The sequence below is a fragment of the Micromesistius poutassou genome (assembly GCF_964030765.1).
Source record: "Micromesistius poutassou genome assembly, chromosome: 9".
Lineage (NCBI taxonomy): Eukaryota > Metazoa > Chordata > Actinopteri > Gadiformes > Gadidae > Micromesistius > Micromesistius poutassou.
In genome coordinates this window covers 8606276-8626724 of record NC_140279.1, presented here as the reverse complement: position 1 = coordinate 8626724, position 20449 = coordinate 8606276, and the positions used below count along the sequence as shown (strand labels likewise).

The following is a 20449-nucleotide window of genomic DNA, read 5'->3' as shown; positions in this document are numbered from 1 at the left end:
GGGGGAATATAATATTTATTGAATACACTCAGTGCTCATCCTTTGAGTATTTCTATTAATGCTGTTTTGCTTAATACTAACTGGAGATGATGTATTCAATAGAATCTTATTTGTTTCAGTTGCCATCTTGCCTGTTGGAAATCGTCTTTGCTGAGGTTGTTCTTCATGATGGAGACAGAGCTCTAATGACCCTGTCCCTGGTGCCTTCCTGCTTCAGAGAAGTGGTGGAGAGGGAATACTTCAAGAGAAAAGTGCATTTTCTGTGGCTTGACAGTAAGATTACAAAAACGGTCGTAGCTATACTGGTTGCATACTGCATGTTTTCCATGTTAAATCAATTTGAGAAATCATCTTATTCTCAAAATTGTTGTAACAACAGGTGTTGCAACAGGTGTTGCAAACTGGACCATGTTCTCGGCACAATACAGGGCAGACTTTTACAAAATGTACACTCTGGATATGTGTGGAGAGTGCAGGGTGACTTTCAAAAACTGCATACCAGGTATGAAAATTATGCATGGAAATGTAATACTTCTTTCAGTTATTGCTACCTAAAGATGGCAGTGAAAACTTGTTTTTAAAAGTTTTGTAGAAGTTGTTGCAAAGACTGTAGTGTGTTGACCAAGTACTTGAAGACAAATTTATTCCTATTCCATGGGCATCCATAAGGCAGTAATGATGGTCTCATGCAGTAGTAAAAGAATAATAAATATGGATATAAATAATTTAATAACTAATAATTGTAGCTGTTTAAAACTGACACAAGTAAACATTGCAATTACAAGTAATAAAACCCAAGAGACACAAAAATATAACCTTACAGTGGGTATCTCTATGGGTAGAATACTGACTAGAGGACTTCTAGACACCAAGGGTTTCTTCTATGTGATAATCCATAGAAAATAATGGGGGGCCCTCTAACAAGGACTGTTTTTATTTAGCGACAGGCTACAGTCCCTAAGTTACGTAAGTTGCAATTTACAACAGTTTACAGTTACTTGTGGAGACCACGAGTGGTTTTACCACAAGTCCATTGGGTTGAATTTGTTATTACCCAGTGTGCTTTGTGGAATGGTCTCAATGTTTTGTTTTATTTCATGTGAATAGCCTAGGCCTAGTTTACTAGTAGGCCTTTTTTTCAGAAAGCAGATGTTCGTCACACGATGTCATTGATGTGAAATATTAATGGAGGCTATCGGGTGACAGCGGCAGAGGGCTAACCTGCTGTGGGACTCCCAGAATTCTGCTCTTAAAGGTGACATATTATACCACCAGGTGGGAGTGGGATTAGCCCTTACGAGCCGTTTTTTAAAAATCACAAGTGGGCGTGTGCACCTAGATGTACGATGGTAGACTGATCTATCCAGCGCACATCTAGGTGGACACGCCCACTTGTTCAAACTGCTTGCAACGGCTAATCGCATTCACACCTAGTGGTATAACATGTCACTTTTTAACACGCTGACGCTGGAGGGGTGTTCTGACAGGCAGTGTGGTGTCGTTCTGATAGGCTTTCCTTTTTTTTGTGATTATTCATGTGCGTCTTCTCTCTCCCCTGCTCTCTGTCTCTCTCCCCTGCTCTCTGTCTCTCTCCCCTGGACCAGGGCAGGACGCCCGCCTACTACTACAACTGCTCCAGAAAGGGCCACTTTGGCCACGTGAGTCGCCGCTTCAGTTTGCACCGCAGCATCCTCTCCTCTTGTCCCTCCCTCTATCTCTTTACCCTGCTCTCCCTTTCTTCATTTTCTCCAAAGCAAATAATGAATCAAATTTATGATCTAAAGATGAATATTATCAAAAAATATAGCAAGCGTGTGCCCTTTTTGCAAGATCAGTATTAGGTGTTTGTGTGTGTCTCAGGCATGTACACAGCGTCGGATGTGTAATGGGACCTACCCCAGCACGCCCTTCATCAATCACTACGACACTCCCGTCAACTTCAACCAGAGGGAGCACAGGGTGAAGTGGAAGGTCAAAGGTAAGCTCTGTCTCTCTCTTCTCCTCTGACACACAGCACCCTGACCCCACTAGTTTCAGAATGCCACTGAATAACGTTGTGATTTTATTTACTATTCCCCCCCGTCCAGAACTTGAGGAAGCCGGCCTGCTCGGCACCACACCTAAACCCCCCCACCGCCCGGGACCACCGAAGAAATGGCAGAGGACCAGCCACTACCACGACTACAAGAAGAAGAACCACCACCGGCAGCAGGAGAACGCCAACACCCGCTCCTCCTCCGCCAGGGTCCCCACGCCCGGCTCCAGCTCCACCCCCACCCACACCCACGCCCTGCTGGCCGGCCGTGGTCTTCAAGACCAAGATGTCCGCCAAGCTGAAGCCGACGCCCGTCAGTGGCGCCGCCAACCAGTGGAAGCCCAAGCATGACGTCCCCGCCACCAAGGCTCCGCCCTCCTCCTCCTCCACCACCACTGCCGGCGCCGCCACACCACAGAAACGCACGTTCTACGAGGAGGAGTGCTTCCGGGGCGGGGAAGAGAAGGCGGCGAAGAAGAGCAGGAACAAGAAGAACCCCAACTGGCTGAACTGGGTAGCGGCGGCAACAGAGCCGCGCACGTCGCCCTTCAAGCGAGAGTCCTACACCCCGCAGCAGCTGTACGGCGGCCGTGGGGCGGGGAAGGGGAAGAGGGCCGGCGGGAAGAAGAAGAGGTCATCTAAAGGCGGCGGCGCAGACATGTACCCCGCTGACGAAAACCTCTTCACCATCAAACAGAGGAAAGGGAAATGCAAGCAGTAGAGCGACACGGTTACCGCTACAGAGCTGAGCTGTTGGTCTTGTCAGCCTGAATTCTGTTGGTTTATATGAACACACACAACACAACACACAACTGGTTGAAACACTGCAGTAGCAGAAACCTCAAAGATGAATGGAAGGCAGGTTCAGAATAAATGTGGAGATGTTTCTTCATGGTCTTCGAAGTGCGTTGGTTTATTTACTTCCATGATGTTAAGTCAAGTGAAGGCGAGTTAACCAAAATTGATATTGATAAGTGGCTGTCAAAGGAACCGATTGTTAATGTTTTACCTTAATTTCCTTATGAGTCTGCTCAACCTCTGTTCAAATAAAAAAGTTTTTGGCTTGTAAATCTGTCAAGCCTATAGACTTTGGTCTCTCATTTACTTTCATGCTGTGCGTTTGCAAGTTCCAACTTGGAGATTGAATATAGTATAGGAGACTACCATTGTGCCTCTGATATAAGCTGGTAGTTTTCAGTGCTTTACAGTCTGCTTATTCTTGTAATAGGCCTATAAAACAGTCTACTGCAACACCTTGTGGTTATATTCTGCTAATCAAGTTCTCGAATGGAGGACCAAGCAGAGGAATCATTCACGTTGGAAGTAATCTCTTCAACTCACTAAACTCCATGCTTATTTTTTTTTTTTTACTATTCAGTAGCTTTTAAATTTGTTTTTCATGATTGATGGACGCGATATTAAATATTGATTTGATCCAATGATGGCCGTTTATCTGTCAACTGTCTTGAAATCTCACGTTTTTCTGGACACACATATGTAATATTTTGTGTGCCTACTATAACTATAGCTTGTATAGTCTTATATCTTTACTGAAGCGAGTTTAGAGGCTGTCATAATGTTGACCATAACTGTCAATGCACACCAGTCAACCACCAGCAAGTCCCAGAGACAGAGTTGGGTCAGATATGGGAAAGGTATATTAATTATGTTACTTACATTTGACATGCTTTATGTTGTGTGTTTTTCAACGAATGTTTACTTTGCTAAGCAACCTGGAACCAGCTTCAGATATGATCCATCTTGTGGAATCTGCGCAGTCAGAAGAGCTTTGGGCCCGGTTTCCCGATAATGTCCAGTCTTAACGCGCTACAAAGACTCCTACGTTTAGACGTATCATTTGTTTACCTACATAGGCATGGTTCCCGAATGGTCTCCTACGACCAGTTAAGTAATGCATTACATTACTGGCGTGAAATTCTGCAGAATCTTGTAATGCATACCTTATAGCAGGGTCCGCGGGTGTAAATGTTGACTGTGGGGGGGACGGACGGACGGACCGACGATCGGGATTGACGGGGGGGGGGGCGTGTGTTTTTTGTTTTTTTGGCCGTGAGAAATTGGATGTGTGGCGTGTGTAAGCAGGCAAAAACGTGTGTCACACGGTGATACCGTGCAAGTTGGCAGCTCTGAAATGTATAAATCGAATTACGTGGGAGCCAGAGAGAACCAAGCTCCCAAAAAGGCAACAAAGTCAAAAAACTGAGGGGGTCTCTCATATATCTGAAGGTGTCTGCCTTGTAATTTCATCTTAAACAACGCTCATTATCCATCCCCGTGCGGTCTTACCTATTATTAAATAATTAAAAAATAATAATTATAAAAGATATATATAAAAACAGATTAAAAAAAAGATATTAAAAAAATATGAAAAAAAAATGTATATAAAAAAAATGTATATAAAAAAAATTCTTAAAAAAAAATGTATATAAAAAAAATTATGAAAAAAAAATTATATTAAAAAAATTATATTAAAAAATTATAATTTTTTTTTTTATAAATTAAAAAAATAATAATAAAAAAAAAATTGGACCTGCGCACAAATGTTTTTTTTTGGACCTGCGTGCGCATCTTTTTTTTGGACCTGCGCATGCGCATCTTTTTTTGGACCTGCGTGCGCATCTTTTTTTTGGACCTGCGCATGCGCATCTTTTTTTGGATCTGCGCGCGCATGTCCAAAAAAAGATGCGCGTGCGCAGATCCAAAAAAAGATGCGCGTGCGCAGGTCCAAAAAAAAGATGCGCACGCAGGTCCAAAAAAAGATGCGCATGCGCAGGTCCAAAAAAAAGATGCGCACGCAGGTCCAAAAAAAAACATTTGTGCGCAGATCCAATTTTTTTTCATTATTTTTTTTTTAATTTATACATTTTTTTTTATATAATTTTTTTTATATAATTTTTTTTTATATAATTTTTTTTAAAAAATAATTTTATTTTTAGAATTTTATTTTTTAATAATTAAAAAAAAAAAAAATTTTTATCATTATTTTTTAACTGTCTTCTAAATTGAGGAAATGATACAGGGAAACGAATAAATCATTACACGCCACGAGTGAACTTAATAAGCGATCGAAATACTTTTTTCAACCACCGCCTCTTTCCCTTGACATTTAGTTTTCACCTGACAAATGCGACCGATGTAATTAAGGCAACCCGGTCTCACAGGAATCCGTGAAATGAATCAGTCTACGTGACGTAGGCCTATAGTAGGCTAGCCTATATTTTAATCTAACATCTTTAATGGTAAGAGACTGCACGGGGATGGATGAGTGTTGTTTAAGATGAAATTACAATGCCAAATATGGCAGACACCTTCAGATATGAGACCCCTCAGTTTTTTTACTTTGCCTTTTTGGAAGCTCTGTTCCCTCTGGCTCCCACGTAATTCGAACACTGATTTATACATTTGCAGGGCATGTTAAATAAGTGCGGTGTAAAACCAAAGATAATACCGTTATCATCTACAACTTGTATTTAATAAGCCTAAATTGTTGTGCTGTGTCCTGATTAGCTGAAGAGAAATAGCCACATCGTTGCGTTCTAAAACTGGACCTGGCGATTTGACATGTTCAATCTTTGGGGACTCCTTGCAACGGCATCAGCCGCCTTGCGACGACCAGTTCACACTGCTGCAACTTTTCCCCTGCGACATCCCAAAAGAGTCTCGTTGCGTCGCGAATCTTTGATCTGAACTGGTCTTAGGAGACAGTCTATGTGGTATCAATGATGAATTTACCTTAACATGTTCGCTGTTGTAATTAGAATAGTTGGTTGAATAATGGACTAGGCCAACATGGACGCAAGATAACCTAATGTGCTATGATGATATTGCTTTTGATAAGGGTGATGTGTACCTTTTTCTAAATATTGTTATGTTTTATATATATGTATCTTTTAATTTAAATTTAAATATGGTATCACTATTAAAATGTGACTGTTTCTGTATACAAATGTTATATCTCCTGTACATGTTTGTATATAATTATATTATAGTACCTGTGGTGTAACTTTGGTGATTTGGATACACTGTGACCCCAAACACACTCATGTGTCTTGGGGTGATTGGGTGATTGGCAGGCGAGCCTATAAAAGGCCGCTGCGCCCTGTGACGCATCACGTACAAGGAACACGGATGAAGGGCTAGACCCAAAACGTTTCCCCTTGTTTATGTGTCCTGTAATTGTTGTTTCGGCTTTTAAAATACTTTTGGAACTTCTCAGCCCTAGTGTGCGATCTCCCCATTCTTCACTTGATAAACACTTAAAACATTAGTTTGCCAGCTGCTGGTCAGAGATGACTATGGGCATCAAGAGAATTAACATGAAAAAGTTCAGTGTTAAATTTCACGTGACATGTCATTCACAGCTGCTAGTCAGTGATCAAAGTGTGAATTTCAAATTCAACAATATGGCCAAATATTCAGGTATAACTTGAAAAACATTCTGCAGTTACACTTATGCTAGAACAATAATCCCTGCTCAGATGCATCTAAAATACAATTTAAAACAATAAAATGTGTGATAAACACTTAAAACATTAGTTTGCCAGCTGCTGGTCAGAGATGACTATGGGCATCAAGAGAATTAACATGAAAAAGTTCTGTTAAAATTCACATAACATGTCATTCACAGCTGTCTTGACACGTATGGCTTCACAGGTCTAACTTGAAAATACATTCTGCATTAACATTTTGCTAGAACAATCAATGTAGCAATGTAACAATGTAGAAAAATATAAATAAAATAAATCAATGTCAAATTTCATGTTGCCTTATTAGCAATAACTACATAACTTACAAATGGGTGTAACACACATTTTACAAACTTTTGAGTTATTAACCAGCAATTAGTCTGAGAACACAACACAAAACAATTATGTGAACTTGTCAAATTTCACAGCTGCTAATCAGAGCTGACTCCAAGAGGGAAAACCTGTTTCTTTATTTCACTTTTCTTTTTGCAACGTTTAGACAAGACAAAGCTTTTTCTTTAGAGATCGCACACAGAGCATTTTGGGCCATTATCCAGGAACACGTGTTTCAAAGGTGTACTTAAGGTCCTCCGGATAGGAAATATTGAGTGCATAAAGGAGGCCGAGAAGGTAGGCCATGGGAGTATCCGGAAGGTCCTTTACTACTATGGATTCCTCTAAGATGAGTGCGATGTTTTGGATCTTGGGGGATGAGGCTTCAGCCACACAGGACATACAGAATTCCCACAGTGACTCCCTTGGCAGCCACGTCATCTGGATCAGTTTCCTGTTTGAGGACATTAAGAAATATGATTTTCAATTCAAACTCACATCACATACTACATGTCTTGTAGGGAGCCAGGCATCTCAAATTGGATTGTCATATCCAATATGAAGTTGTCTGTCATTTTAGCTTTGTTGTTGAAGGACCATTCCGGTGATCCATATCCCCGTCATTCAAGCCTATCTGGTGCTGTCCATGGGAAAAATGAGAAAATTTGTAAAGCTGACTTAATGTGGTATTCAATAACACAGTTTAAAGTTTAAGCAAGCACTCCGATTGGTCAATTCCCATTCTAGAGTGTGTTTAAATGCCTGGTGAAAGAACAGACAAAAATAATGTGCCTAATTACAGAAAGTATCGCTACGCTAACTAGCTGAAACTACTTTCATGAGCCTAGTTTCCATAACAACGTTCAACTGTTACATTGTTTCACTTGCGCAGTAGGAACGAGGCCCTTTTACTATAGGAACTATTTTCTGATGGAGATGAACTCGGGCAGAAAGCTTGAATTTGAGGGCAAATTAACCCACAATATGAAAACATTTTACAATATTGTTGATAATGAAGATGGTTTGTGTTATTGATTTGCAATCTTACACTCGATGGTGTTCTTGAATGTCATTATTGGTACTTGAAGCACAGGACTTCGGAACTCGGCGCAAGCGCCTTGTTCCTACGGCTGTGCTTTGCGTACCAATGACATTCAAGAACGCCATCTTGTGTAAGATTGCTTAAAAGAACCGATCACAGGTGGCCAGAGTAGGAAATGTGACATCCACTATCCCTCAGCACAAGTGCTTCCCAGGGCCAGAGCCGTATATAGAGAGAGTTCCGCCAACTCTGTTTAGAACGTTCAGGACAATTCTGTCATGGATTGGTTCAAAGGTAGTCACGAGTTTTGTGTACGCCATCTTACAGACCAAACATTAATCAATCGTCATTACCATGCTATCAAGGCAAGTGCGACAACTTACAAAAGAGGAATATATATCTGTAATATCATTACTTTTCGAAAGAAAATGTCGTGTTGTGTAGCCTATGGTTGCTCTCTAAGGCCCGGACGTGGTAAACGTCTGCATCATTTCCCTCAGGACCCTACTAGGAGGAAATTGTGGGAGCAGAGGGTCAGAAGGATGAACTGGAAGCCGAATAATTTTTCCTTGTTGTGTGAGGTAAGAACATTTCTATCATGGACTTTGTAAAGAAAACACATTTGGAAAATATTATTGTACCCCATCAATTCATGGCATGCTTCGAAAAAAGTACGAACCAAAGTGAATTTGATTTGAACTTAGCCTAGTAGTGTTAAGCTACACGATGCTCGCTAGCTCTTTGCGCCTTTTTTATGCTAATGATAGCACTGAACTCCGGGACAAACAACCTGCATCTGCCGTCTGTATTTTTCCACCAGGCTCTTTTATGCATAAGTATGCATAAGTATGCACTGGTTAGATGCCATTCTGTGAAAATCTATGCAATTTTTAGAATAATGACAACTATTAATACTACATCATTGCAAGGCTAGCCTACTTGACGTGCTATCTTTCTGCACTGCCGCATTTTACCCTGCATTCTTTCAAAACACCGGCTGCATTGTCTTTGTTTATGTTCATGCATGTCAGAAAGATTGTGATTAACTTTGCACGGAAATCATGTGGATATATTGCAAACAAATGCCCTTTTGCAGCATTGCTTGGTCAGCTATTTCTCGAGTTACAGATAATACATGGTCAGTTCATGTTTGCTGGAGAGATTTATGTTACTCTTGTCTAGAGTCTAGTGCAAACAGCATGGTGCCAAAGCGCTTATGTAATCCATGCAATAACTATGCATTGGTTAGATGCCATTCTGTGAAAATCCATTACCGTCATTTACTTTCTCTTTGAACTTGCATTAAAATGTCTGACTCCGTTTGTAGGACCACTTCGATGAGACACAGTTAGAGTCACAGAGCTGATGGTGTTAGGAAGCTCAAGCCAAATTCCATCCCAACACTGTTCGTCTTCACCCCACCGACACCGCCCAGCAGACCCACCAAACGAAACGGACTGAAGATGAACCATCTCTGAATGCAAACATTCAGAATGTATTCAGAATGTATTATACGCTATATAGTGTAAGAAGTAAAGATATTAAAGATTGTCTAATACAAAATGTATACTTTTACCGTAATATTTGAGATGTTTTAATGGCTCTTCCCTGATTTCACTGTTGATATTTTAATATGAATATTGAATATGAATTTTCCTGTTGGAGGATCTTCCTGAGAGTCTGTTGTTTAAATGTTGTACAAATTATTGCGTACTGCTAGGATTTGAATGCAAACATTCAGAATGTATTATAAGTTATAGTCTAAGAAGTAACCAAAGTTATTTTTATATTGCTAACGTCTGATTCATTTTTTATGAAAGAGAAAACACTTTAATTGATAACAAAATCATACGTGTATGGTCTTTTTTCCCTTGGGCATTAGTCATCAGTCAGACTTTTAACAATAGACACAGTCTGATCATGACACCTAAGTAGGCTACGAGAAGGGTTAATTTGATGTTTAGAGGAAATATTTATAGTCTAGATTAAAATAAATAACCAAGAAGTTGTAATTTTTAGCCAATGTCTCAATAAGTAATCGTAGGCTACACGGCGACGGCTATCGGAGAAGGTAAGGTGAATGCAGCTCCACTGATAGGCGATCAGGGCTCCAGAGTGCGACCTATTAGGTCGCATATGCAACCTAATTTCTTAAGGTGTGAGTTAAAATTTAATGAGGTCGCTCCGGTGCTACTTGCAGGAGGACGAGCAGATATGAAGCGGTCGATAGTAGATTATTTTAAGAAGAAAAATGTCTCGGAGGAGGAAACAAATGAGGCTGTTGTTGGTGCTGGAGAAGGGTTAGCAAAGGAAGCAAAAAGAATCTCAGATTCTTATTCTGAAGAGGACAGTGACAGGTTGGCGAAAGAGGCGGGGGCAGTGGGGAGAAAAAAAAAAAGTATTGTTTTCAACAAAAATGGCTGCCGCAGTTCCCGTGGTTGCGTTATGAGGGACAAACCATGGTGTGTGTACTGCAGGACATGTGGCCCGTCCGTTGCAGGCAAAATACATTTTGCAAATGGGTCTACACAATTCAAAGTTCAGTCATTAAAATTACACAATGAAAGCCAAAAGCACAAGACGTGCAGGGACCGCTGCATCACATGAAGCTCCCAGTCTCTCCCCACCTCATTTAATCGGATAGATGAGACCAATCGCTCGGCGGAGAATGAACAAATGATCATCAAGTTTAACACCGCCTACAACATTGCTAAAGAGGAACTCCCGTTCACAAAATGATGAAGAATAACGGACTGAACGTCAACCCCACATATTCCAACGACACTGCGTGTGCACAATTTGTGGGAGTTATAGCAGACACACTCAAGGGAAAGACCGCTGACAAAGTCGCATCCGCCCCCTACCTCTCGTTCATGCTTGACGGTTCCACTGACAAATCCACCAAAGAGTGCGAGATTATATATGCCTGTATCGTTGAAGATGGAAAACCAATATTCTTATTGGCCATATTGTGGTTGAACATGCCCATGCAGAAGGTAAGGAGTGTGTCTCATATAGCCAAATGATAATAACTATATGGAAAAATGCTCTATATGTTAATTATAATTTCCGTTAGAATTAAATTATTATTTAATGCCATCATGCCCAGGTATCTTATAAAAACACACTGAATTGTGTGTGTGTGTGTGTGTGTGTGTGTGTGTGTGTGTGTGTGTGTGTGTGTGTAAATATAAATATTCCATGTTATGTGCTTAATTTAAGGCGTTTATCTATCTTTATTTTTATTCTTTATCTATTTATTTGTCAATCTTTCATAAACATAAGGTCATGTATTAATAACACGCTATACAAAGAAAAATATGGTGCTACCTAATTTGTTTTGGTGCTACTAAATGAAAAGCTAGGTGGCACCAGTGCTACCTGTGAAAAAGTTAGTCTGGAGCCCTGTAGGTGATGTAGGCATAATTGTCTGTCTTCTCGAGACGTTCAACGTGATATATTTGTAAAAGCGTTTATATTTTAGCAAAGTATGAGAAACCTTTTAACATTCACAAACAGTTTATGATGATAATGAGCGATTTGTTGTAACATCCCATCTTCGTTCCATTGGCAGACGTTGTACAGTGAGCTGACTTGGGTCTACAAGATGGCACCCATGATTTCAGTTGGCAGAACTCTCTCTATATACGGCTCTGCCCAGGGCTATGTGATGCACCCGCTGCAGAGCAGCAATCACACCTCCATCATCAAATTTGCTGCTGCAATGGGTTGGTGCACCTGATCAGCAGAAACAACAATCAAATGGGCCTATACCTAAAAAGGAGCCCTATGAATTAATAAGCCATTTAAAAGGCCCCATAGCATGAAATTTTCACTTTGAGGTTTTCTAACATTAAGTTGAGTTCCCCTAGCCTCCCTATGGTCCCCCAGTAGCTAAAAATTGCGTTAGGTGTAAACCGAGAAGTAGCTATCTTGCGCCATCTTTGAAAAAAGGATCGCTGAAACGCTTCGATTTGGCTTCTGGCCCCATATGACGTCATATGGGGCCATGTTACCTCCCCTTTCTCTGCTTGGCCCGCCCAGAGAATTTGGCCTGCCAATGAGACAATGAGCTAGGACCGTGCAAGCGCCACATGTGTGTGTGTGAATACACACTGTAACGCAAGTGTTCTTTGTTATTTGGATAACCGTTCCGCTGTTGGTGTAAAGGCCCATTCACACCCTACGGTAAATACGGATACGGACGCTTTTGTCTGGTCCCGGAGGTCATCCGTCAGTGGGTCCGTCGCCTCTGAGCTTACGAATCCGGAGTGCTCCGGACAAACCGGAGCACTACCACCGGAGATTGAGGTGGCAGTAGAGGCAGAAGTCCCAACCACGAGAGTAGTAGGCCTATAATAACTGATATGTATATATATTTTGTATTCAACGTTTTATACTTATATTATACTATATACTTGACCTTATAATTTTATCGTTCACCTGCTTTGGCAATGCAAATGTATATTTTTTATGCCAATAAAACTTTTTTGAATTTAAATTTTGAGCAGAGAATCTGCAGGTTGGTGAGGGGTGCCACATGCCACCTCCACGTACACTTTGTGCCGGATGACACAGAGCATAATCATCTCCTCTACAGATACCATGTTTGCGATTGTCGATGCCGGTCATTTTATACACGACAGTCACTGCCCTCTAGAGGTTGTTTTGCGTAACATCCATAACACTGAAACCGGACGGAGGTATGAAGGGTAGTCCCGGAGACAACGTTTAGAACGGACAGACAAATTTCGTCCGGATCCGGAGGTATGAGGCGGCCTTCATTGGCGCATAACATGCAACACAATAACGCAAGCTTTCATAAAGCTCCCATTTGCTGAAAAGACTAGACTGCGTCGGGTTGGTTGAGAAGGAATTGGGAACCGCGACATGGAGGAAAAAAGGAAACAAACCGCTTTTGACCATGATAATATATATTATATATATATCTAAATATAATATGATATTATTTAGATATAGAGCTCCAGGACTCCCGCCGGAGCACCCGGAGTGTTCAGTGTTCCACTGTAAACACTAGCGCATGGTACCGTGGCTGCAAGCTGCTCAGGGCCACACTCCCACCCTCTACCTTGACCCGCCTCTAAAAACGGCACGTTTGTGGAGAGCTCATTGTGGGACTGGCTCGTAGTGGCTGTAACTCTGCACCAAGGCTGAATTTCTTGAACGTCTTCAAGTAGGCTACTGTATTAGGGGCCCACTAACACCTTTATTAAAGCATCCATAAAATAGCATGCCATGGGACCTTTAAACAAATAACATTTCCTAGCATTCAGCTAATATCTCCTCATGATCCAATAGCTATGCGACCCCTGAGGGTGTTGTAAAAAAACTCTGGTCTTCTCAGCAGCACGTAGGCTGATAACTATGAACACTATGTAAACTACACTACCGTAATTTCCCGCATATAGGCCGCATCGTGGACAAACCGCAAGCCTTTAATTTATGTATTAAAAAAAACAATTGTGTGCATGAGAACGGTGAGAGCACATCAAACGCGCGTAGCAGCTAGGACCCGTCTTTCTTTACTGTCTCAGAGTGTGTGTCGCTGTTAAACACCTGACAATGAGCTAGTTTACCATGATAAGACCGCCATATGAATCTGGAAAAAATGAATAAAGACAGGATTTGGTCTCCTATATTTCCTATGCAGGATAACTCATGTGTGTTTCCATTGAAAACAAGAACATTCGAAGTGATCCTAAACTTTAAACCTACTCTACGTTCTGTTGGGCAAAAGCATCAACCAAGAAATTTAAACAAATAATACAAACTGAACTTCCACCATCATACATAGCGCACATTTAAACAGATAAAAGAGCAGAGAGGAGCCAGCTCAATAAAAGCATCTTCCCTCATGGTATAATCTATCTATCTATAATCTATGGTATAATTCACCCCTGTGAGATGCGTGCCAGCTCACCAGCATAACCTGCAATGTCCACAAAACCAAGGAAATGGTTCCAACCCAATGTAGAAGAGTATATCACCCTTGTAGTTATGTGGCCCAGAACATTTGACTCGGACTGTAAGAAAAATAATAGCTTGTAGCCTGTAGAGGCCTAGACCTAATCACTAGTATCAAAAGAATGACCTGACAGGTGGTGAGTGATATGGCTGTGATCTAGCCCCCTAGTTCTAGCCAAAGCAGGTAGCCTCGGTCTAACATCTGCCGACAACAACCTGTATATCAAAGCAGCATCTTCCTCATGGTATAATCTGAAACCCCTGTCAAATGTGCTAGAGGGACTCACTTCACAACCAATAAGCTTTTAAATAAGACAGGCAATTAACTTCCCTTCCCTCTCTCAAGCAGTCCGAGGGCGAAACAGAAATAAACTTTCCGATTTTCTACTTGTGTAGTATTTTCAATTACAGTATCTTCATTTTACAATTGTATCTCTATGCTTGTAAAATTTATATTAATGACCATTAATACTTACAAGACACTGCTTGAAAAGTAGATTAGGATCTTCACGTAGGACCACAGGAAGTCCTTTCATGGCTGCTTCCTTGCCGTGTCTGACGATGTTGGTGGTCTCAAAGAAAAAAAGAAAAAACAGAAAGATAGCTCTAATAATAGCAAGACTAATTGTAATTCAACAGATTGAATTTCATCTGGGCAAAAGTATTGTTTGGTACTGTACTGTGCACACACCTCATCATCAAGCTTTCTCAGTATCTCCTTCAGGTCCTTGCCAAACTCTGTTTTTCGGGCGCGGTACAAACTCAGCAGTAGGGGCGCATATTTTTCTACAGCAGCTCTGAATGTTCCGAGTAGATCTTTGTAATACAGAAAAACTCCTCACAAATCTGTAAAATGCAGGGAAAAAAAAATATGTACAGAGGAATAGTAAGTAAATTGGGAGAATTTGTAACCTGTCAAAAATTGTCTATAGCCATTATCATTTTTAAAAGCATTTACAGCCTCTCCAGGTTGTAGTGGGTGCCTGCTTGCGTGAATGAACGTGCGTGCACGTGTGTTCGTGCGTGTGTGTCGTCGCTTATTCGCTTCAAATACTTTCTTTTCTTTTCAAAACTTGGGAATTAATACGGCGCGGTAAATAAAGTATTTAAAGCGAATAAGGGACGCTGTTTTTGTTGTTTATTTGGTTTTGAACGAATAGTTTTGGACGCATGCATCGGCTTTGAGTTTGTTACTTTGAAATCACACACACACACACACACACACACACACACACACACACACACACACACACACACACACACACACACACACACCTGCCCGAGTGATGCCGCAGCGCGTTGACTAGTCCGTTCTGAGGCGTCCATAGGCTTTTGGTTTGTGTGTTTGAAAGCCGTGACACTCCTTTACCAGTTGGCCTGAAATACTCGACTTGATTCGGAGGACTCACCTGCCTCAGCCATTTTTCATATCAAAGCAGTGAAGGCGGGGGGAGGGGGAAGAAAGAGGATAGCAGATTAACCAGCAGGGCGCGCACAGCGCACAGACTTGTGCGGAGGTGAATTTACAGTGAGCCGTTTGACGGGAGAACAAAAATAAATAGGCGGTCGACTGATCGCGGCACTAGTCTCAATGTGCTACGACCTACAACTCCAAGGACCGAGCTGGTGGTCTGATCACGTGTTAAGTGCATGATGCCTCATGCCTGTAGTGCTAAGGCGAACTCACCGACGAGAAACGGTGTCAATTTCCAATGGATAGTGTAGCCCAGGGGTCCAAACTTTTCACCTACCATAATCTAAGATCCGAATCATCAAGCTGGGGCTAATATTCAGATCTTAGCTCCGCCGCCGGAGGGCTCCGCGGTCGGGGTTCCGCCGCCGGCCATAGGCCCGGTTAGGAATCTAGTTAAGATCTGCTAACATCTGAATGTCCCACGGAGGACCGCTGGTGTAGCCTACCTATGGGCAATTAAAATGCATGAAAAGGCCATGTTGCATGGATAACGCGAACACATTGGGTATCTACATCTAATAGAAAAGTATTCATCGAACCGCAGGCCTTGACTAGGCTAGTCTACATAAAAAAGACGTGTGCAACTAGCCTAGCTAATGTTGTGATTCTGGATTTGGTGGGTGCTTCTTTACATAAAAGAAACACTATAAAAACGAAATATCTATAATCAAATAAACAAATAATGTAATTGATGTAGCTGCTTTGTACAGAGCTTGCATTTTGAAATACACATATACATGTGCTTTGCATATACTGCCTAAACTAATGCATTGCACACGCCAAATATATTTGGGGGATGCAATATTTACCAGGTGTAGGCAAATACACTTACACTAATATTTTGGGTGGTATTCACATGTAGGCCTACATGCATATGCATTCGTGTGCAAACATTACTGTTTGCTTTTGATAGTCCATAGGACTCCTCCTTTTGACTATGGCAAGCCGAATTGTCATTTATCAACTAAGTTTGACTATCCGGAATTAACATTGTAGATATCAACAACTTCTTTCTGACTAGTCGTAATTACATTTTGAATAGTTGGAATTTTCATTCAAGATATCTGTAATGTAATTGTGACTAGTCGAAACGACAGATAAAGATATCTGCAATTCAGTTTCGCCTAGTCAAAAAGAACATTTTGGATATCCACAACTACATTCCTCCTATCCACAATTGTCATTTCAGATATCCACAAAGACATTCCTCCTAGGAGAAATGACGTCTTTTTTGCCATTCATGTCTATGGGGTTTCTCATTACAGATATCTACAATTCAATTGAGGATATCCACTATGTGAATTACGGATATCTGCAACTGAATTGTAGATATCTGTAATTCCAGTTTGAGATATCTACAATTTGATTCTGACTATCCCTAACTCCAGTTTGAGATATCTACAACGTCGTTTTGACTAGTCATAACTCCAGTTAGAGATATCTACAACTTAATTTTGCCTAGTCAAAACTTAATTTAAGATATCTGAAAAGGGACATGTAGATATCTTGAATTGAGGTGAATTAAAGATATCTTGAACTTGAATTATGACTAGTCAGAATCAAATTGTAGATATCTCAAACTGGAATTACAGATATCTACAATTCAGTTGCAGATATCCGTAATTCACATAGTGGATATCCGCAATTGAATTGTAGATATCTGTAATGAGAAACCCCATAGACATGAATGGCAAAAAATACGTCATTTCTCCTAGGAGGAATGTCTTTGTGGATATCTGAAATGACAATTGTGGATAGGAGGAATGTAGTTGCGGATATCCAAAATGTTCTTTTTGACTAGGCGAAACTGAATTGCAGATATCTGCAACACATATCCAGTCTAGCGAATTTATGTCAAATTGGCTTGCCATATTACTCCTTATTGAAGCCAATGAGGGGTGAACTTCTCCAAATGACTCTGGCGCAACCTTGAGGCCAAACATTCTCACAAAGCAAAGCCTACATATCCCACAATTCCATGCGGGCGCTGAACTTTTTAAGGAAAAGAGTAGAAGACACTAGTGCAGGCAGTCTTAACGATAACTATGGGTACGTGGTAGAATTTAAAGTCTGTCCCCCAAAAAATATAATCTCTTCCCATACAGCTCAACTGGATAGAAACCATGCTTCCGCGAAAGCAGGACTATGCGATGAAAGGAGCTAACGGGCCAAGAAGCCGCTCGGTTATGAACTTTAAAACGGTTAAGTCGAGCTCCGTACGCCACAGTTCTGCCGTTTTGCCGTCGGTCCTGACGTTCGCTGTGATCGTCGCGTCCGGAGGCCTGCTGCTTATGATTGAGAAAGGAATGCTTAACAGCATGGATACACCTCCGCCTCGAGGGACCGGCCAACGGTCCGAGTATAACGCCCATGTCAGACAACACGGCCCGGTAGTGGACACAGACTTTCAGGTATGCGTCTGCATTGTACCAATATTGGTATTCTGCAGATCTCAGTGAAGGGACCATCCAGGTAGAATCCTGAGGCACAAGTCATTTTGTTAGGCTATTTACTAACTTTATTATCTTGTTATTGATCTAGTGTAAAACAACTTACTAGTTACCCATGGGACCAACAACTTTTTGTATCCAATAGTTTTTTGTATCCAAATAGCCAGGAACTATTTAACAAATGCCTTCTTAATTGTTAACATCAGGAAAAATGGTTCAAGGCTCCTAGAGCAATGCATGTTGTTATTAGGGAAATTATCATGTCGCAATAGACCCTACCAAGGCTAATGAAAATCGTATGAGAAATAGAAAATAACTAAGAAAGAGCTTGTGGCAGATCTTATTGTTATTTTGATATTCCAGTAAATCTTATCCAGTCTTTTGTTGGTGTGTGTGTGTGTGTGTGTGTGTGTGTGTGTTTGGGGTGGGGGTTCACTTCCAGATCCTTCAAGAGATCCGCAACCGCACGATCCGAACTATGTGTGGTCAGAAAAGCATGCCCCACAGCGTGTGGTCCCTGAGCCCCTTGCAGAGAAAAACCCTGCTGCAGCACGTCCTGGTGAACGACCAGCACCGCTTCCTCTACTGCTATGTCCCCAAGGTGGCATGCTCTAACTGGAAGAGGCTGCTCAAGGTGCTCAACGGGGCCCTGGGGAACGTGGACGTCAAGATCAAGATGGACCACCACAGCGACCTGCTCTTCCTCTCCTCCCTGAAGCCCGAGGAGATCCGCTACCGCCTCAAGCACTACTTCAAGTTCCTGTTTGTGCGGGAGCCCATGGAGCGCCTGCTCTCGGCGTACAAGAACAAGTTTGGGGAGATCGAGTCGTACCAGAAGAGATACGGCGTGGAGATTGTGAAGCGCTACAGGAAGGGCCAAGGTGCCAAGGGCCCGGCCGTCAAGGGGGACGACGTGACCTTCGCCGAGTTTGTGCGGTACCTCCTGGACGAGGACGTCGAGCGCATGAACGAGCACTGGATGCCAGCGTACAACCTGTGCCAGCCCTGCGCCGTGTCCTACGACTTCATCGGCTCCTACGAGCACCTGCAGCGCGACGCCGAGTACGTTCTGCGGCGCGTGGGGGCTCCCGACCACATCCGCTTCCCCGTCAGGCAGCCGTGGTACAAGCCGGTCACCGCGGAGACGCTGCAATACTACCTGTGCAGTCTCCCGCAGAAGTTGCTGAAGGACCTTCTCCCCAAGTACATCCTAGACTTCTCCCTGTTCACATACCCGCTGCCCAACACAACCACTCCGCACTGCAGACATTGACGCTTCACATGGGCTATAGTGTTGAAATTATTTTTCAATGTGTAATCTGTCTTTCAGTTGTACAGTGTTATCCTAGGGATCAAGCCGTATATATAGACCCTTTTCAAAGAGGCGTCAGGGGGCAGGTAGACCAAACCAGTGAAGTTATGCATCATGCTACTTCAATGTCATGCCCTGGTACTTAATGGTAGCAGACCCAGAATTGATATTAAGAGTGAGACTTGTTTAAAGGATATATTGGGGTCACAGCAGGGATGCATATACCATACAGAACAGAACACAGAACATACAGAACACGAAACACCTGAGCATTGTATTTTGTAGAGGTGGGAAAAATAATAGATTCTTTGATACATTGCGATTCGCTCAAACGATTCCGTCTCGATGCAGAAAAATTTATAATCTGAAACAAATTTAATAAAAAAATAAAATTATATATTATTTTTTTTATTACATTTGTTTGCCTGCTGCAGAGCGCTACAGAAAACTCTTTTCTGCCTGCAGGTTCTCTGCGTAGAGAACCGACTTCATCTAATATAAAATATTAGATAAGGCAATTCATCTGCTGATTGTGTTTAATGATCATCACACAAGTAGGAAGTGATCAAACTCAGATGTATATATATATTTTTGAAAATCCCGCACGGATATGTACATAAAAAAAAATTGATGCATCGATAATCGTTTTAGAATCAAATCGTTGCCCTCTGAATCGGAATCGAATCATGAGGTGCCAAGAGATTCCCACCCCTAGTATTTTGTAAGTATGTTTTTAAGTATGTCTCTTTGTATTGGCTTTTCCCTCCATTACATTTTTACAAAAGTTGTCTAAATCATTCCAAAGACTGAGAGTTGCTGCATGTTAACCCCCTAAAACTTGAATCAATTGTACAAACAAATTGCCACGTTTAACAGGTTACTGCCAGCCAAACTCATTTGAAAGTTGTTACTTTTAGTTATTACAATCAAACCTTGTCTATTAGATAATTTTTTGTATGATTAAACATTTTATTCACAACTCCAACTGTTTATAATAATGACATTGGTTTGTCTGGTTTTCCAAGATGGAGGCATCTCCCAATTATAGATTTTATGTGAACACTCCTTCAAGCAACCAAAGTCAGGATAACTTTGGTTGTTTGAAGTAGATACCGTTTCAACTGAAAGATCTGGAGCTTTCCCAGGTGAGAATAGGCTTGGGGTTAATGTTAAGACTCCTGCCCTAAAGTTTCCAGGCTAGTCTCACTGAAGGCCTCCCCAAGAACCCCAAGATGCTGGAGCCCTTCATACCTATGAATGACACGATTCAACAAACATACTATGAATGGATGTAGGCCTGGGCAATAAAACTATAAATTATCATATTGTGA

At 41.6% G+C, this 20449-nt stretch overlaps 1 protein-coding gene and 1 long non-coding RNA gene across 2 annotated transcripts; both read left to right on the top strand.

The window, feature by feature from the left end:
- Positions 1-218: 218 nt before the first annotated feature.
- Positions 219-2118, top strand: LOC311353179. Its single transcript, XR_014636990.1, has 4 exons — positions 219-502; positions 1605-1658; positions 1861-1978; positions 2088-2118. It is a non-coding gene; the product is annotated as an uncharacterized lncRNA (long non-coding RNA).
- Positions 2119-17386: 15268 nt separating this feature from the next.
- On the top strand, positions 17387-20083 carry chst14 (carbohydrate (N-acetylgalactosamine 4-0) sulfotransferase 14). The gene is made up of 2 exons (XM_084472494.1): positions 17387-17767; positions 18249-20083. The coding sequence occupies exons 1-2, from the start codon at positions 17480-17482 to the stop codon at positions 19077-19079; spliced, it is 1119 nt and encodes a 372-aa protein (XP_084328620.1). The 5' UTR covers positions 17387-17479; the 3' UTR covers positions 19080-20083.
- Positions 20084-20449: the final 366 nt, after the last annotated feature.

Coding starts and splice junctions, on each gene's coding strand:
- chst14 (XM_084472494.1), top strand. CDS start 17,480: ATGCTTCCGCGAAAGCAGGACTATGCGATGAAAGGAGCTAACGGGCCA. Junction 17,768..18,248: donor TAGTGGACACAGACTTTCAG/GTATGCGTCTGC, acceptor GTTCACTTCCAG/ATCCTTCAAGAGATCCGCAA.